The sequence below is a fragment of the Cervus canadensis genome, chromosome 19 (genome assembly GCF_019320065.1).
Source record: "Cervus canadensis isolate Bull #8, Minnesota chromosome 19, ASM1932006v1, whole genome shotgun sequence".
Lineage (NCBI taxonomy): Eukaryota > Metazoa > Chordata > Mammalia > Artiodactyla > Cervidae > Cervus > Cervus canadensis.
In genome coordinates, this window is record NC_057404.1 from 45,803,643 (window position 1) to 45,820,999 (window position 17,357).

The 17,357-nt window shown below is 38.8% G+C and overlaps 1 protein-coding gene across 1 annotated transcript in view; it reads right to left on the minus strand.

Annotated features, from left to right (window-relative positions):
* Positions 1-653: 653 nt before the first annotated feature.
* The window catches only part of PAPSS1 (3'-phosphoadenosine 5'-phosphosulfate synthase 1), a 111,012-nt gene continuing 94,308 nt past the window's right edge, over positions 654-17,357 (minus strand). Inside the window, exon 12 of the mRNA XM_043438310.1 lies at positions 654-1,393. Within this exon, the coding sequence (XP_043294245.1) occupies positions 1,255-1,393 (139 nt within the window). The 3' untranslated portion in view covers positions 654-1,254. The remainder of the gene's footprint in view (positions 1,394-17,357) is intronic.

The following is a 17,357-nucleotide window of genomic DNA, read 5'->3' on the forward strand; positions in this document are numbered from 1 at the left end:
TTTTCCACTTGCCACCTGTTATGACCAGGGCTCTTGGTAAACAGGAACTCCAGATAATTTAAGCACCAAAGGAATATGTAGGAAAACTGCTGGGTATCTTACAGAACTGATGGAAAAGGCAAGAGAATAAGGCTTAGAAAATGATCAGAAATGAGAAGTTAGAGGCAGAGGACTCAGCCAAGGTCATTCCACTGGAATATTTGAGATAGGATAATACTGCCCAGGAGATCCCGATACCATGGGTGCCATCACCACTGCATACTCACTGCCCCCAGAATCTTGACTCCATCACTGCCACCATGAAACCACGACTCGAGTATTTGGGATATTCTACAAAAGCAAACTTGATATGTTGTCCCCCACTCCAGATAAACTGACGGGCAAACCCTAACATCCCTCCATCATGGTCTACTACTAGTACCACCATCTGAGGTATTTAAGAATATTAGAGAGATATTTGGGAAAAGAGGCTGAGGTTTTGGATGGATTGAGAATGCATCATTATTTTCCCACTTAAAAACTCACTATGAAACAGTACTTGGAACTGATTATTCGATTCTACTAATTATTAGATTCCTTTCTCCACCAGAAACTTTCTCACACGAAGGGTAAGTATGTGTAAACATAACAATATTTTTTAAAAATCACATAAATAAGAAGCCAAAAAGTTTAATTTTATTGAATCAAGAAAGTTCATTCAGAGTTTACATAGACATTAATATACTTTAGATTATAAGAGTTAAGAGATCAATAGCTGAGGGGAAAGAAGAAAGCAGTTTATATTTTCACTGTCAGAAAAAAAAAAAAAAAATCTAATTTCTACAGATGTCTTGTAAAATTCCCAAAACAAGACCTAGCCAAGTTTATTGTTTAGTGGATCTTTTTTTCTTTTTTCAAGACATGAAAAGTGAGATTCAATGTGTATACTATTGGTTACAACTGATATACGAGCTTGAAAAAATGATAAGACAGAAGCATAAATATAATACAAAAAGACAAGGTTTTAAAACTGGACTGTAGGAATATAACTACAATAAGTTGGAAAAGATACATTAAAACCAGGAGTGTGTTACACTAGTTCAAAACAGAACTCATAAGGCAGACCAAACGATGCTGTTAATACTTAAGGAAAGGGGTCTGTTTGGGGGATGCATGTCTGGACAGATACCACCACAAAAAAATGCCAACAGTAACTACGTGGTCCCCTCTTGTTATTCGGTGTGGTGTCAAAGGTGAACTGGCTGGGTGAACAGCTTAAGCCTTCTCCAAAGATTTGTAGTACTCCACCAGCACATCCCAGGCCTTGGGAGCCATGAAACCTTCAGGAGGTTTCTGGCCTTCTCGGGCAAGTTTGCGCATTCGTGTTCCTGAAATAAATTCAAAGTCTTCATGGCTGAAAGGGAGAGAAAAAAGAAAATTATTTCACATTTTAAAAAACTTTGTAAATAGTGAAATTTTAAAAAAAGTTTGTTTCTTCTGTTCATGGTAGAGAAGCTTAATGAAAAAGATCTAGATGAAATGTAATACTTATACATATCAACCTGATTTCAGGTTTGTCACAGACCAAGAAACATCAGAGTATCAAAAATCACAAAATAAAATGATGGTTGCTTGGATTGCCCCTTTATTGTTGGTTTAGTCGCTAAGTCACGTCCGACGCTTGTGACCCCACGGACTGTACTCTGCCAGGCTCCACTGTTCTTGGGATTTCCCAGGCAAGAATACTGGAGTGGGCTGCCATTTCCTTCTCCAGGGGATCTTCCCAACCCAGGGATCGAACCTGGTCTCCTGCATTGCAGGCAGATTCTTTACCGACTGAGCTATGAGGGAAGCCCTTTTATAACCATACACATTTCCTTCCCTCCTCCCCAATTCTTGGCAACTAAAAATTTAGAAATAGGAATTTTTTTTTTTTTTTTGGAAAAACATCTAATTTAACTAGCACCTGTTGAAAAATTTTTAGACAGTCTGAATTGGAAAGGCTAAATGCATTTTGGAACAGCAAGAGAAAAATTGGAACTTGAAAAATAATAAACAAGTAAGTAGCAATGATTAATACTATTCCATTGATAAGGTATTACACAAAGGCAGTGTTAGTTCTTTTCAGCTTCATACCTTCAAAACACACAAAAACCCTTAGACTATTAAGTATAGAGCACCTATGGCTAAGACACACAATGTCTACTGGTAATTTCAACCTTTTCCCTCAAACAAGGGGACTGACTAGGCAGCAGATAAGAACCCAGAGAGAGTTCTAGGTCATTCAACTCACTAGATCACAAGCCCTCCTTGTGATCCTCATCAGTGGCTGTACGTTTGTTCCTTCCCCACTTTGCTATCTGTGGAGTTAACTTGTAAATCAAGTGAAATCATAAACTGCCAGTGGTCCTTGCTTCTACAGATATGCCAGGTATGTTTTAACTAATAATTAGATTTCTAGGGATCAATCCGAAAAATTGATGCTTTTGAACTGTGGTGTTGGAGAAGACTCTTGAGAGTCCCTTGGACTGCAAGGAGATCCAACCAGTCCATCCTAAAGGAGATTAGTCCCAGGTGTTCATTGGAAGGACTGATGCTGAAACTCCAGCACTTTGGCCACCTGATGCGAAGAGTTGACTCATTGGAAAAGACCCTGATGCTGGGAGGGATTGGGGGCAGCAGGAGGAGAAGGGGATGACAGAAGATGAGATGGCTGGATGGCATCACCGACTCGATGGGCATGAGTTTGAGTAAACTCCGGAGTTTGTGATGGACAGGGAGGCCTGGCGTGCTGCGATTCATGGGGTCGCAAAAACCCCGCAAAGAGTCTGACACAACTGAGCGACTGAACTGAACTGAACTGATGTAAAGGAAATAATTGGAGAGGCCTGCAAACATTATGCATAAAGATAGTTATTTAAAGTTGTTTTATGTAAAAATGTTGTAAATGATGACAGTTGAAGGTTTAAGTAAACTACGTACATCCCTGAATACAGTTACACAGTCATTAGAGTATACTGAAGAACAGTAAAAAATGTAAGTGATGATTCATGAAAAAAGTAAAATTTCTGTCAAGGCCACAGAGGGGCTAAGGAAGATGACCATGACAGAGGAAAATCCATTGGATAAATGAATCAAAATTTAAATTCTCTTTAATTGGCAGTTTCAGTGGCATCACTGACTCAATGGACATGAGTTTGAGCAAACTCCAGAAGATAGTGAAGGACAGGGAAGCCTGGTGTGCTGCAACCCATGGGGTAGCAAAGATTCGGACACAACTGAGCAACTGAACAACCAAGCGGATGATGAAGGAAAGAGATCAAGTGGTAAAGCAGCAGAGATACAGAGTGGAGAAAAGATTTTTTTTAAAGGAAAGGAGAGGTCTTACCACGTATGTAGGCAGAAGAAAATAAGTGGCAAGAATGAGAAAAGGGAGGAGAATGAAAGCCAGGAGAGAGAAACAGCTAAGAAATGAAAGCTGGAGAAGATAAAGTCTGGGATGAACAAAGAGAAAGAAGTTCTGAGAGTGAAGAATGAAGAAAAGAAATAAGTGATGATCTATAGTTAGCAAGAGATGAGGTGGTTAATGCAAGATGGTCTCAACCTTCTCAATAAAGATGTAAGATCATCTCCTGAGAGGAACCCAGAACCTGTATGGTAGGAACTGATCATAAGATCCATCAATGCAGTTAAGTGACTTTATCTCCAAGCCAGAGAGGTTATCCCTCCAGGCAGAACGTAGCAAAGCAGCACCTGGAAAGGAAGTCAAGGGCCTGCAGGGGTCCAGATCTCTCCAACTGTGTCGAAAAACACTCATTCCAACCCAATGTACAACTGACTAGTTTGGCTAACAATCATTTGACAAAAGTTGCTTGAACGTTTCTGTTCCTCAGGAGGTTCACTTAACAATTCCTTCCATAAGCCTCATTAAGGAAAATTATGACCCTAGATCTTTCTGGCCATGCCAATTTAAACTTTTGATTTCAAAAAAGGAAACCCCCTGTCTGTGTAGAAAGTGCCTGTTCCTGATGGGCAATGAGAAAGAAAACGAGGGAGCAGCTTGCAGAATGACTCTGTCCTGACTTTGTGATTAAAGGAAAAAAGCCAGACCAATTAAAGTCCTTTCTTTCCTCAGAATGCCAAAGAGTCTGAAATCCAGAAGTCAGCGTGCATTCCTTCTGAAATTGCACTTTAAAACCACAGTCCCTGGGTACCTCTTTTCCTGACCCTATTTCACACTCCATCTGTCCCGCATGCCACAAGCATTTCTTCATCACATGAAATGGGAGTTTCTGCTTCCACAAACTGGTGTTTCCACTCCACCCTGGCTCCGGAAAACACATTTATTTCCCTCTGCCTCATACTTGTACTTCTATCCATCACATGAGGATTGTATTTTTTTTTTTTTATCAGAAGTCAGATGCAAGGACTTGACACAAGAGTCACTATCTGTAATCTAATCACAGTTTTCACAATCACAGCTTTGAATGGATAGCTTTCCACAGGAAAAAATAAACCAAGTAAAAACTGAGCTCTTCTGGGAATGACCTAAAAACTAGCTATGAACCCTACCTGTGAGTAATCGGGAATCTGCCAGAAGCAGGTCAGGCTACTAAACAAAGGACCTAAGGCTTTCACTGGGCTTCCCTCATAGCTCAGCTGGTAAAGAATCTGCCCGCAATGCAGGAGACCTGGGTTCGATCCCTGGGTTGGGAAGAGCCCCTGGAGGAGGGCGAGGCAATCCACTCCAGTATTCCTCTCTGGAGAATCCCCTATGGACAGAGGAGCCTGGCGGGCTGCAGTCCCTGGGGTCACAAAGAGTCAGACACGACGGAGCAAGTCAGTACAGCACAGGCTTTCACTGCAAAGCAATTCCAGTTAGCCCGTCTGACTGCACTCGGTAACCGACATCCATAGCACCTGAAAAAAGAAACGCAGGTCTGGTTTTTTTCCCTTTTCAAAACCACTTGGTCACAGATTCTTACAATCCACAGCTGAAAGAATGCCTTCTCTAAAACACACACACACACACACACACACACAAACACACACACTCTCTCTCTCTCTCCAAAAAACAATAAAACACACAACCTAAAAAACAACCGAAGGGGAAGAGGTGTTAGGACTCAGGGATGGAAAAGGCACGGCAGCCATCAGACTGTGGGAGCCTGGGGCGCAGCATCTTGTCCCATGTACGACCACTCACTACATGTGGCCAGCATCTTGACCGACTCCGAAGCACAGCAACTCGTGGCCATGTGCTCAAGATTTTAAATCTTTACAACCATCTGCTGTCTCTCACATATGCGACCAACAGAGCCACCAGCTCAAGTTGTTCAGATAGACAAGAGGCTGGGGTCAGAGGGGGGCCCTTCGCATTTATCTTTCAAAAGTTCATATTCAATTCAACTGGCTTTTTTAAAAAAATGCTAATTAGATGATAAGCAATCAGAGACACAAAGAGAAATTTCTCTGACAGAATTGAAGATGAGGGTAGTAACTTATAAGTGAATCTAATTAACTCTTTGGGAGCTAATTAACTTTGATCTAACCCGAAAGAAACTCATACATAATACAGTGTACCTCAAAACACTAAGAATTCTCTTCAAATACAAATAATTTATTCAAAATCAGATAATTAGCTGTTTATGGCTTTCTTTCCAGGAACCAAAAAGCATTGGTTGGCATCATATGTGACAAATTTAATAATTTTTTATTTCCAAACCAAAGACCAATCAAAACACATGAAAAATTTAATTATCTCAAACTAATTTACCAAAATCTTAATTCATCATGTTTTCCTCCCCTCAAAACTCTTTAAATAAAAGCTAGAGCACAGCTCCTCTCAGATATTCAGTCAAATAAGAAGTTTCCAGGGAATGCCTACTTGTCTTTCTTCCAGTCTCCACGTTGCAAGCTGCCCAAACCATCACCTCATTAACTGTTGCCTGCACCATAGCACACCTCCACAATGACCTCCCTCCCACCGTTCTCTCTTCTATACTGCTAGGTCATGTCTGTACTTTCAAGGGCCAAGTAGTAGTCCCAAACGTGTCTGTGTTTAATAAACACTGCAAGTATAGTTACTCTGTAATTCACGTCTGATAATTCTGATATGTGAAGTCTTTGCAAACCTGCTTGTGCTGAAGGCAGTTTCCTTTTTTTTTTTTCTTTTGTTGGTGCTGTTTCCTTGTATGTTTTATCATTTTTGACTTAAACTGTCTATTAAGCCTGTATAATTATTTGTGGGACTAAGCTGAGGTTGAAGACAAGGAAGTAACAATCCAGTGAGAGTATACATTCGCTTCTGCTGAATATTTAAGAGGCATGCCCAGTTAAGAACCACCAAAAACTGATTTCACGGCTTGAGAGTTTTTGGGTTGCTGATTTTTTTTAACATAATCCAGGCAATATGAGGGCTTCCCTGGTGGTTCAGTGGTAAAGAACCCACCTGCCAATGGAGGAGACAGGGCTTTGATACCCGACCCCCTGGAGGAGGAAATGGCAACCCACTCCAGTATTCTTGCCTGGGAAATCCCAGGGAGAGAGGAACCTGGTGGACCACAGTCCATGTTACAAAACAGTCAGACAAGACTAAGTGCCTAAACAGCAGCAACAAGAAGGTAATCTGAGTTTGGCCCATCTGAGCAGGTCTGAGCTTCTGAGCCTAAAGCTCAGGGCTCCGCTCAGACTCTCAGGGAAGAGGAATGAGTGGGGTTCACTTCCGGTTCTCTCTAAACACCTAAGGTGGGAGGGAGCACCAGCTTCACGGGAGTGTCTCCTGTTTGACTCCCCACCCTGGTCAGGACTATGGAAATCAACACTCAAGTCAGCTAGGTTCATCAGGGCAAAAGCAACTTCAACAATTAAGTTAACAGAAGTTCTAACTTTCACTTAACAGTTTACCCTGACAGTTCTTATCATCTTATCAGTGCCATAATACTTTTCTGAAAACATTTTTCTTTATCCAGAATTTTTAGTTAATTTCTTAGGAGAAATCAGTCAGTATAATCCAATTTACCTAATTACCAAAAACTTGACCTTCCCAGTATCTAATGTACACTGTAACAACACTATCTTTTAAAAATCTATTCCAATTATGAGACCAATTATGAGTTTAGCTTCACAAGTAAGTCTATTGTATTATAGTTATCTGTCTAACTAGAAGCAATTGTACTCCTATTATCTACCGCTAACCTCCAAACTGCTAAACTCTGTGCAAGTAGTCATTTTTCTGCTATAAATACTCATCTGGGTAAAAATGTCTGTGATAATAAAAAATTCCATCTTTAAAAAAAAAAAAAAAATCTATTCCAGTTTGTACCTTTCAAAAAACTGCTTTATCTAGTCCCCATCTCATCCTGCTCCTTTCACTCCCTTTTCCTATCCACCCTGCCCTTCTTCCCAAGCCCTCTGGGTCTTATCACCTCAGCACCTTTGCAAGTGCTTATCTCTTTGTCCAGAATGCTATTCAGTTTAGTTCAGTTTAGTCTCTCAGTCGTGTCCGAGTCTTTGCCACCCCATGGACTGCAGCACGCCAGGCCTCCCTGTCCATCAACAACTCCCGGAGTCTGCCCAAACTCATGTCCATTGAGTCGGTGATGCCATCCAACCATCTCATCTTCTGTTGTCCCCTTCTCCTCCTCCAATCCCTGCATCAGTCTTTTCCAATGAGTCAGCTCTTTGCATCAGGAGGCCAGTTTCAGCCAGCATCAGTCCTTCCAATGAACACCTAGGACTGATCTCCTTTAGGATGGACTGGTTGGATCTCCTTGCAGTCCAAGGGACTCTCAAGAGTCTTCTCCAACACCACAGTTCAAAAGCATCAATTCTTCAGCGCTCAGCTTTCTTTATGGTCCAACTCTCACATCCATACTGACCACTGGAAAAACCATAGCCTTGACTAGGCGGACCTTTGTTGGCAAAGTAATGTCTCTGCTTTTTAATATGCTGTCTAGATTGGTCATAACTTTCCTTCCAAGGAGTGTCTTTTAATTTCATGGCTGCAGTCACTATCTGCAGTGATTTTGGAGCCCAAAAAAATAAAGTCAGCCACTGTTTCCCCATCTATTTGCCATGAAGTGATGGGACTGGATGCCATGATCTTAGTTTTCTGAATGTTGAGCTTTAAGCCAACCTTTTCACTCTGTTGTTTCACTTTCATCAAGAGGCTCTTTAGTTTTTCTTCACTTTCTGCCATAAGGGTGGTGTCATCTGCATATCTGAGGTTATTGATATTTCTCCCTGCAATCTTTATTCCAGCTTGTGCTTCCTCCAGCCCAGCGTTTCTCATGATGTACTCTGCATATAAGTTAAATAAGCAGGGTGACAATATACAGCCTTGACGTACTCCTTTTCCTATTTGGAACCAGTCTGTTGTTCCATGTCCAGTTCTAGCTGTTGCTTCCTGACCTGCATACAGGTTTTTCAAGAGGCAGGTCAGGTGGTCTGGTATTCCCATCTCTTGAAGAATTTTCCATAGTTTATTGTGATCCACATAGTCAAAGGCTTTGGCATAGTCTATTACCTCCATCTTTATCAAGGGTATGAATGCCTATTCATCTTTTGGAACTCAGCCTAAATGTCACCTACTCCAGCAACCCATCCCTGATAACCTAGACTTGGTCAGATAAGTGTCAGCTGAGCTTGCCACAAGTCTTCTGCAAAGCACATGCGACCCTTAGTTAACTGTGTCATTAATGGTTTATTGTCTGTCTTCTCCAGAATGTAAGTTCTATATCTATTAAGGCAACAAATCAAGCTTGTTTCCAACCACAGTGCCCACACTTAGCAAGGGTATATGTAGTAAAGATCAATATGTAGTTAATAAATAAAAGAATAGCAAATTTGGAAAGTTTATCCTAATTTCAATGTAAATGTTGACTTTAAAACAAAATACAGCATATATAAAATATATAATTTGACTTTCAAAAATATATATAGTACTGTCATTAATTATGATTCAAAGATTTTAAATGAGACCTTATCTGTTAATGATTATGCAATAACCCCCATGCAATAAATATAATATTTACTATTATTATCTAATAATTATTATCTATGCAATAAAAAAATAAAACTTTTGCCATAAAGTATGTGAAAAATCTGCAAGCACAGGACAAGACTCATTGGCAAATTCATGCAATTACTGTCAGACTTCCACAAGTTTTCACAAGAAACATCAAAATCAATAAAAACATTTTATGAATTAACGGCAGACAGTTCCCCAGTACTTTAAGAGAAATCTTTATGTGTGGCAAAGACTATACAGCAAGAAAGAAAACAGAATTCACACAAGAAATATTTCAGGGGTCAAGATGACAAGACTTGGGTGTAAAGAGTAAGGTGAAAGAATAAAGGACTTCAAGATTCTACATAATGAGAAGAACAAGTAACTAAGGAATTTAGGATTTGGAGATATATGAAGGGAAAGGTAAAGCTGCTTCTGAACATTTTAAATAACATCATGAAATCTAAGCAGAAACGCCCATTAGTGTGTAGAGAGGATTCTAAGATGGCCTTCATGACCTTTACCCCATGAAGGTGTCACTACCATGATATGTCCTTATATGGCAAAAGGAATTTTGCAGAAGCAATTGAAGTTACTAATCAATTGACCTAAAACAGTGAAACTATGTGAGTGGGCCTAACTAATTAATTAGACGCCTAATCACTCAAGCCCTCTAAAAGCAAAGACTGTTCTCAGATGACACAGCACTCACAGATTTGAGCCTCAGGGATTTGATGTGAGGGAGGGTCTAACACTGAGATCAAGAGGCCCACAAGGAAAAACCCCAACGTGGCTCTGAGCTGCAGAGAACGATCCCCCTATTAACCAGTAAGAAGACAGGGACCCTCAGTCCTGTAACCATAAGGAACTGAATTTTTCCAACAAGGGCATCTCGGAAGTTGATTCTTTCCAGAGCCTTCAGATAAGAGCCTAGGCGGGCCAGAGAGTCTGGCTTAGCCATTCCAGGCTTCTGACCTAAGGAACTGTGAGGTTATAAATGGGTAATGTTTTAAGCCACTAAATTTGTGTTAATTTGTTACAGGGCAATAGAAAGTTAACATAATTAGCAACTTGGAAACACTGAGGAATAGCTTTGAGTGTCACCACACAGAAACCACTAGAGCAGGTGAGCTCTCCTGTGAAAAGTATATAAAAGAGTGAAGAATACATGAGAAAAACCTTGAAGGATGTCTGTAAGTGCAGTGCTTTAAAAAAAAAAACAAAAACAGTAAGTAGTAGTAGTACATGATTTAAGGTATACTTCAAAATTAAAATCCTTGGAGAAGGAAATAGCAATCCACTCCAGTACTCTTGCCTGGAAGATCCCATGGACGGAGAAACCTGGTAGGCTACAGTCCATGGGGTCGCAAAGAGTCGGACATGACTGAGCAACTTCACTTTATTCAGAATTAAAAATATGAAAGAAATACTCTACTGATAACATGGAAATAACCAAAAGCAAACATTTATGTCTACCTGTTCCCTCATTGACCCATTTCCACCAGGCACTCTGACTCACGTGCACTCTCTTTTTGGTGAGCTGCTATTTCAAAAATATGAACCAAAAATTTGCATTAACCTATCCAAATACAAAGAAGAATTATTGCTAAAGGGGAAAAAAATTGCAAATAGCTGAATTATCTCTACAAGTTTGTAATAGCTGAAAGAATGGGCTTTAATCTTAAACTAAATTTCCTTGAGTCATTATTACAGCTAATATGAACCTACTTAACTTCCTAAGTATAAACAGATGATTTTTATCATAATTCTTATCAATAATATCTCGCCTGTAATCTTCATGGTTTTTTAATCCCTAAGCCTTGTCTTACACTGGTATTTAGTCAAATCAAAGAGATAAAATCATTAATTACATAAAAGCTGGCATTGAGTAATATCCATTAATCAAACATAAGACAACCTCATATGTGCATAATTAATAACTGTGTTTTCTCACTACATCAAAGACTATCGCCTTTCCACAAAATTTTAATCACTTTCCAACATATTCCCATCAACTTAATTACACTTGAACAGGAATATAAAAAATTAGAAAACTAAGGCAGTTTTAAAGCTTCCCAAGTTACAATTTATTAAGATTTAGTAACAAAAAAAATTCGAAGAAAGTGAGCCAGTCATGCAACTAATATAGAATTCATCACTGGAAAATCTTATGAGAACTGATGTAATTATTTAGCTTTTGAATGATTAAAAGAGAGACTTAAAGCAGTATTACACAGACTTAACAAAACATGAAAGTTATCAAGGGCTTCCCAGCACATCATTCAACTACATACAGATGGACTCTATGGTCCTGTGTGTGATTAAATCAACTGATCATGCAAGGAAACCACAGTAACAAAACACATCCGCACAAGAAGTGTAAAAGCTCAACTCTAGTTTTGCTTCCTTAACTCATCAAAATGCAAACTCATCTAAGTTTTAAGTAGTTGGCCACGTGCAGAACAATTCTACTTCTCACCTCTAACTCTCTAAGTGACTAACTGTTACTTTCAGAAAGAGGTTTCACTCATAACATTTGTACATAAACCACACAAATAAACTGTGTGCTGGGTGAGAAGTGAAGGGTTGCCCTGCCCAGCATTCCACCCCAGCACTATACATTCTATCGATTTGTAGGAAACCAAGCCTACCCTCAGTGGGGGTTCTCAATGTCAGGAGGAGCTTTCAAAAGAATTGCCAACAGGTAATCCTCTCCACATTAAGAAAATTAAAATCTCTGATGGTGACCCTACATGTTTTGAACCACAAAAAGACATACTTGAAGCTTTTTTTGTTTTCCTTAATATTTAATTTATATTTTTCACTTCAATCACCTATATACTAACATAGTTCAAAGTTTACTCTAATTGCTTTTTCTTTAAAAAAATTTTCTTTAACCTTCTAAGGCATCTCTTTGGTACAAAAAGACCCTTTAAAACTCATCACATTGCTTTTATAGCTGCACTTTTTTTCAGACAATGAAATTGTAGTATGTGTGTATGCATGTATACAAATATATATACATATGCATACATATACATATATAAATACACACAGAGACACATACATCTATTTTTAAGCCAAAACAAAACACGCCATGATTTAGAACAATTTCCAGTTATTGGCAAACCCTAATTTTGTACAAGGGTAAAAATGGTACATTTCTGGTTTATTGCAAATTCTTCTCATGGTGAGGTTCGGCAGTATACTATAACCTGGGCCACAACTCAGATCTTCAGAAAATAATGGTCTAGCAGGGCACCCAAAGCCCATGCTCTGGAACAACCCAGAGGGCTAGGGTGGGGAAGGGTGTGGGAGGGGAGGTTAAGGATGAGGGAGACACATGTATACCTGTGGCTGATTCATGTTGATATATGGCAAAAAAATATATCAACATATTGTAATTTTCCTCCAATTAAAATACATAAATAAGTTGTTTAAAAAAAGAAAATAAAAAAAAAGAAAAAAGAAAATAATGGTCTAGAGTGGGTCTTGCCTTGAATCCCACACCAAGGCCGTTGAGCACAGTCACAAATGCTTTCACATTTCCCCAAATCAGTTACACAATAAGCCTTTTCTGTTCATTGACTTGGGGGGTTTTCCTGTGATTTTCTAGAGTCCATTACTCAGAAAAGTCGGCTATCATCTAAGATTGTGCATTTTCTCCAGAATTATTTGTCATTAAATGAGAAGCCAACAAATCCCTCAAGTCCCACTTGTTATCAATAGTATTTATTTTTGCAGGTAACTTATTTTATTAAATGACATCAGAATTTATGTCCCTTTCAGAAACAAAAGAATTTTTTTTAAATTTCTTTTTCCTTCTTGTCTGAACCATTACAAAACAGGCCACATTAAATGAGGGCACGCGGTTAGGATCAGCATTATTCCTGAACACAGAGTGAACTGTACAGTATCATGGACAAAAGGATGAGTTCTTTCAGATGAGAAGTTATAAGACTTAAGTTTCAGTCAGCACCCATTAGCAGAGATGAACTGAGAAAACAAAAATTAAAAAATAGAGCTGGCCCTCCATATCCTTGGTTTCTACATCCAAGGATTCAAACAACCTCTGACTGAAAACATTCAGGGGGTGAGAAGAGAATTCCAAAAAGTCCCCAAAATGTAACTTGTAAAACCAAGAGTGGGTTTTCTGAAAGGGTAAACAAAATCAATAAACCTCTGGCCAAGCTCATCAAAAGCAAAGGAGAAAGGATCCAAATAAACAAAATACAAAATGAAAGAAGATAGATAACAAATAACTGACACTGCAAAAACAAAAATTTATCATGAGCAGGCAACAATATATGTAATTTACGTAGCATTTGTATCATATTTACATAGCATTTATATTGTATTAGGTATTAAAAAATAATCTAGAGGTAATTTAAAGTACATAGGAGGATGTGTGTAAGCCATATACAAATACTACATCATTTTATATAAGAGACTTGAGTATCTGAAGACTTTGGTATCTGTGCAGGGGTCCTGGAACCAATCCTCACAGAAACTAAGAGGCAACCACTTGCTCAACCTGAAGTGTAATTTATACTAAAAAAGCAAGAGGACTAAATAAGCAGGTACAATATGCATGAAGTAAGTATTAATCAACAAAACATGAAGCTCCTACTAACGGAAAATAGCTAGGAGCTACAGATTCTGGAAAGAACTACAGATTTTGAGCTAGAAGGAAATCAGTTCATTCACTGCCACCATTCTGGAGATAAAGAAACAAGGCCAGAGATGACACAGGAATCTCAAGTCACTCAAGCATGGGGCTAGCACTCCTAACTTCTGCTCCTAGAGCCTCACACGGCCACTCTAAACTTACAGGGTGTACTGCCTACAGGCTTCCCTCATTTACTGCACTTCAGTTTACCGTATCCTTCACAAGTTGAAGGTGTGTGGTAACCATGCCTTGAGAAAGTCTATTGGCACCATTTTTCCAACAGTGCTTGCTCATTTTGTGTCTGTGTGTCACATTTTGATAATTCTCACAATTGTTCATACTTTTTCATTATATATACATTACATATATGATAACAATATACACATTTCTAGTACTTACTAGGTTCCAGGTAACATTGCTTGCAAATGACATATATGAACTGATTTGGTCCTCAACCACTCTATGAAGATACATACATACAGCACGATCACTATTCCCCATTCTGAAGCTGAGGAAAGAGGAAAGTGATTTACCTGAGGTCACACAGCTACAGGGGTGGTGGGGCAAGAATGTGATTCCATTCCCTTGGGCTTCAAGGTCTGTGCTCTTTTGCTATTCTGACTCTAGCATAACAAAATAGAGACATTTCTAGGAGAAACTGTTCTAGATCCAATTCTGAACAGAAAGAAACTGATCAGTAAAGGGAAAGTATCAAAAATCTTGGAAGAAAAAAAACATCATTTTGGCAGAATGAAGAGAGGGAGGACAGAAAAGAGACTTGAATTTGCGTGTGTAGGATCAACACTAGTAACAGAATTAAAATCAAGGAAAAGAGATTATAAGAGACTAATCCCTAGACACATTCAATAGTTTTGTTTTCTGAGCTTCAAGAATCCAATCCTACAATAATAATAATTAAAAAAAATATTTAACCTATCACTGTTATCACTCCCCCAAAATCAGAGACTCAACCTAGCAAACTAAATCATCTTTGTAGACATGATAAAAATGGGAGCTGGAAACTAATATAATTTTGAGGATTTGTATTTAATTGAATAATACTATGTTTAACAGAAGCTGAATTGTACATCATAAGGTTACTAGTGAGTTCTGTCCTCTATGAAGTCTAGTTTAATAATTCTATTATAAAGACTTGAATAATAACCTTGAAGGTCATGTAATCTAAAAATTTAATTAGCATATAGCAAGTATGACAGAATCAGCCATTAAAAGACCTGAAAAGTCTTTAGATCAAATTAAACAAGATGTTAAAATAAAAATAAACTTAGAATTTTCTAATTGGGATCTAAATAAATAATAAGAAAAATAGAGGGCTAGAGAAACGGTGTTTAGTTGAGAAGAAGACTTAATTAATGCAATCTTTGCTGAATTTATTCAGTTTCTCTATTGATAAAACTAATGGCTTGTCTAAAGAATATCTAAGGTCTACTCCATCTCAAAATACTATGAAATATTTAATGTTTATTATTTTTCTTAAAGTCCTGTATTTTGCAATTGGTTCTACCTTTTTGGATTACTTATTTCTTAAAATCGGAGAAGGAAATGGCAACCCGCTCCAGTATTCTTGCCTGGAGAATCCCATGGACAGAGGAGCCTGGGGGGCTACAGTCCATGGGGTTGCCAAGAGTCAGACACGGCTAAGCGACTCACACACACACACATTTTCATTATTATTATATTTGGTGATCTGTGATTTTGGAGGTTACTACTGTAATTGTTTTAGAGCCCCAGAACCATGCCCATATAATGATGGTGAACTTAATAAATGTATGTTCTCACTGCTCCACTAACTAGCTGTTCCCCCATCTCTCTTCCCCTTCGCAGGCCTCCCTATTCCCTGAGACACAACAATATTGAAACCAGGTCAATTAATAACCTACAATGCCTCTAAGTTTTCAAGTCAAAAGTGCACATGTCTCTCACTTTAAATCAAAAGCTAGAAATGATTACGCTTTATTAGCAAGGAAGGCATGTTGAAAACTGAGATGGACTAGGCCTCTTGTGCCAGGCAGCCAAGCTGTAAATGCAAAGAAAAAGTTATTGAAGTAAATTAAAAGTGTTACTCCATCAAACACATGAATGACAAGCAAGCCAAACAAGCGTTATTGCTCACATGGAGAAAGTATTAGTGGTCTGGATAGATGATCAAACCAGCTACAATAATCCTTTCAGCCAAAGCCTAATTCGGAGTAAGGCCCCAACTCTCTTCAATTCTGTGAAGACTAAGAGAGGTGAGGAAGTTTAAAAAGAAAAGTCTGAAGCATGCAGAGGTTGGTTCATAAGGTTTAAGGAAAGAAGTCATCTCCATAACATAAAAGTACAAGGTGAAGCAGCAAGTGTTGATATAGAAGCTGTGGCAAGTTATCCAGAAGATCTAGCTAAGATCATTAATGAAGGTGGCTACACTAAACAATGGGCTTCCCTGGTGGCTTAGACGGCAAAGAATCTGTCTGCAATGCAGGAGACCTGGGTTCAATCCCTGGAGAGCCCCTGAAGAAGGGAATGGCAAACACACTCCAGTATTCTTGCCTGTAGAATTCCATGGACAGAGGAGCCTGGTGTGCTACAGTCCACAGAGTCACAAAGAGTCAGACGCAACTGAGCAACTAACACTTTCACACTAAACAACAGATTTTCCATGGAGATGAAACAGCCTTCTCTTGGAAGATGATGTCATTCATAGCTAGAGAGGAGAAGTCAATGCCTAGCTTCAAAGGACAGGCTGACTCTTGTTAGAGGTTACTGCAGCTGATGACTTTAAATTGAAGTCAATGTTCATTGACCATTCCAAAAATCCTAGTGTCTTTAAGAATGATGCTAAATCTACTCTGCCTGTGCTGTATAAATGGAACAACAAAGTCTGAATGACGGCACATCTGTTTACAACATGGTTTTATAGAGTATCTTAAGCCTATTGTTAAGAACTTCTGCTCAAGAAGAAAAGATTCTTTACAGAATATTGGCATTGCTCATTGACAATGCACTTGGTCACCCAAGAGCTCTGATGGAGGTGTGCAATGAATTTAATGTTATTTTCATGCCTGCTAATGTTGTGGATAAAGGACTAATTTCCACTTTCAAGTCTTCTTATTTAAGAAATATATTTTATAAAGCTATAGTTGCCACAGATAGCAATTCCTCTGATGAATCTGGGCAAAGTTAATTGAAAACCTTCTAAAAAAGATTCACTATTCTATATACCATTAAGAATATCTGTGATTCCTGGGGAGAGGTCAAAATACCAGCATTCACAGGAAGCTAATTCCAAACACAGAAGAACTAGACAAAAAAGATCTTCATGACCCAGATAATCACAATGGTGTGATCACTCACTTAGAGCCAGACATCCTGGAAGGTGAAGTCAAGTGGGTCTTAGGAAGCATCACTACGAACAAAGCTGGTGAAGGTGATGGAATTCCAGTTGAGCTATTTCAAATCCTGAAAGATGATGCTGTGAAAGTGCTGCACTCAACATGCCAGCAAATTTGGAAAACTCAGCAGGGGCCACAGGACTGGAAAAGTCAGTTTTCATTCCAATCCCAAAGAAAGGCAATGCCAAAGAATGCTCAAACTATTGCACAATTGCACTCATCTCACACGCTAGTAAAGTAATGCTTAAAATTCTCCAAGCCAGGCTTCAGCAATATGTGAACCGGGAACTTCCATATGTTCAAGTTG